This window comes from Anabas testudineus, chromosome 8 (assembly GCF_900324465.2).
Source record: "Anabas testudineus chromosome 8, fAnaTes1.2, whole genome shotgun sequence".
Taxonomy (NCBI): domain Eukaryota; kingdom Metazoa; phylum Chordata; class Actinopteri; order Anabantiformes; family Anabantidae; genus Anabas; species Anabas testudineus.
Genome location: NC_046617.1, coordinates 17581476 through 17584095, shown reverse-complemented (window position 1 = coordinate 17584095; position 2620 = coordinate 17581476). Strand labels below are relative to the sequence as shown.

Below are 2620 nucleotides of genomic sequence, written 5' to 3'. Positions count from 1 at the left end.
TGCAAAAGTACTGCAAAGATGCAGAAGCTCTTTGCAGAGCATCATTTTGTTCCATAAGCTGGCACCAGCATGCTTTGCCCTGAAGTAGAAGAAGACTGCTCTTTGAGTAGAAGAGAAATGGTTAACACAGAAAATGATTAACAATAGCAGGTGTGTTTCTGCAAAAAAATAAAAAAGTTGAGTGACATTTTAGGGTTAATAATACTAAAATAAAAGCTTGATCCACAGATATGATGTTTGAGTTAGACTGTGAGTGTCAAAGTGAAGGTACTTGTTTTAAAAAGTATGTAATGGTTAAAAAGAAGAAGAAGAAAAAGAAGAAGAAGAATTTCTTTGGTTCTGTTTTGCAGCAGTCATTCCTTCCAGGGCATGTCTACTCATGAAGTGAAAACCTGACACCACATGACTTTGGATTAGAGTTAAAATGCTCAGACTGACTCACTGACTGCCTTGAGCTACAGCACATTAAACAAAGAGCACCTCAGCTACAGGTACGCAACGGAAAACCTCCACTGGATGAAACAGTTCTAGCTGCATGTTCAGGAGAACGCCATGGTACGTATAGTCAAACCTGTTCTACCTCGTGTTGTTATCTGTGCTTTCTGGCTCATCTGATGTCGTAAATTCAGATTGTTAATTTCAGATTATAGAAACGAGTTTCCTCTCCGGTGAGAGGACACAGCATGTTGTTGGCTGGGTTTCCATCATCTGGTTCACTTCAGTGATGATCACTGCTGGTGAGTCGTTGTTTTGTACAATAAAAGACATGATTCACAATTATCTTTCTTGTCCTTTGTATCTATTAGGTATTAAGTAAATTAAGTTCACAATTTTAAGTACAAAAGTACAAATACTCCACTAAGGAACTGATTTCTCTGAGGATCAGTCTGAATGAATTACAGATAAAAGTGTAAATATCAACGGTCTTGTTAAGTTCAATTCATGTGCCGCTTCAGAGAGAGAACAATTTAAAAAAAATTATTTAATTTAAAAAATCATAATTGAAATTATCCATTAGCATTGTACACGTGTTAACATTGCAAATGGGGAGTGGTGACGCTGTCACAGACATGACAGTGCTATTGACATCTCAGACAGAAAATACGTTTATTTTACAAAATCTGATAAAAGAAAATTCTTTCTGTATTTTACTCACAAGTCTTTTTCAGACTTGATATGTAAATAAAAAAAATAGAGATTATTTAAATGATGCATTAACAAAAGAGATGAACATTCATTCATCATCCTGTGTTGTGTTCAGTCATTTCATCAGACAGTCAACATGTGACGCTAGAAGCAACATCTGAGGTGCTGGCAACTTGTGGAGACAACGTGACAGTGACGTGTAATGTCAATGTTACCTCACCAAAGTTGGATATTAAATTATTTTCCTGGATTGGTGGCAATGGAGATTTATGCCAACGTGACAGTGGTCAACAGGACCCTGCTGCTCTGTGTGAAAACACATCAGAGAACTTCCTCCACACCCGCAGTCTGACTCTCATCAACGTGATGCCCGTCAATGAGGGAAGATATATCTGCAAACTACGATCGAATCTGGGTGTAAAGTCTGCCACAACTGTTCTTACAGTACAAAGTGAGCCTCCTTTTTAAAAAAATATTTAATTTAAAATGTTTTGTGCTAAATCATCTTTCTAAACGTCCTCCATCTTTTCAGATTGCCTTGAAAGTTTTGGTGCCTTCACTGATAATTTCCATGCTGTGTGCCAGTTCAGTGGCGTTTACCCAAATGGCACCGTGCACTGGTTTCAGGGAGACGATAACTTAACAGACCACGCCATCACAGAGGAAGAGAAGGACCAGCAAGGGCGGTACAATGTCCTGAGTAAAATAATGGTGGAGAAAGGAAACCCGAGTCAGCCTTATAACTGCTCGTTGTGGATACCTGACTACAGGAAGTATGTCTCCAATCAACAGTTAATTATGAGCCAGAAGGTGAGCTCAGCAGGAAGCGTAGTCAAACTCCAGTGGATCTGTATGTTGGTGGAAATCATGATGTTGATGTTGAAATCTATTGCATGAAGAAAAGTCGTATGACACTTTGAAAAGGTTAAAGAAGCTGGAAATAACTGGAGAGAAGCCGGACAAATTAGTGTTTGCTTCAAATAAAATCTGCTTTCACAGCACACAAACCACCACTTGATGGCAGCAACGCATTTAGTGCATCTTATAAAATATTCACTGGAAGAAGGTTTGTCTTAAAGCAGGGAGATTAGAACTGTCTGTGTTGTTATATCCTATAAATAAGCAATGTAAACAGACAAATGAGAAATGTACATATGTGTGATTAAAAACCTTTATGCTCTTATTACCAACTTGTGGTGTGTGAAGTACATTAAGAAATAAACTGATTCTGAAAATGTTTCTGCATAATTAGCATCTACTGTATTTTAATATTACTGTACTTTCTAAGTTGGTTTAGTTCTCATCCGTGTTCTGTTCATGAGATTTCTGGATAAAGGTTCGACTGAAACACAGGTTTTGATGATGAACATATTGTTTGGACAAAACACTGATGATTTAAAGATTACATTTTTTTAAAGCCTGCTTCATAATTACATTCAATGAAACGTATTGAAATTCAACGTGAATGTGATTT

The 2620-nt window shown here is 37.3% G+C and overlaps 1 protein-coding gene across 1 annotated transcript; it reads left to right on the top strand.

Moving 5' to 3' along the window:
• Positions 1 to 418: 418 nt before the first annotated feature.
• On the top strand, positions 419 to 2332 carry LOC113159697. Its single transcript, XM_026356548.1, has 4 exons — positions 419 to 555; positions 644 to 737; positions 1262 to 1597; positions 1679 to 2332. The coding sequence occupies exons 1-4, from the start codon at positions 553 to 555 to the stop codon at positions 2041 to 2043; spliced, it is 798 nt and encodes a 265-aa protein (XP_026212333.1). The 5' UTR covers positions 419 to 552; the 3' UTR covers positions 2044 to 2332.
• The last annotated feature ends 288 nt before the right edge of the window (positions 2333 to 2620 follow it).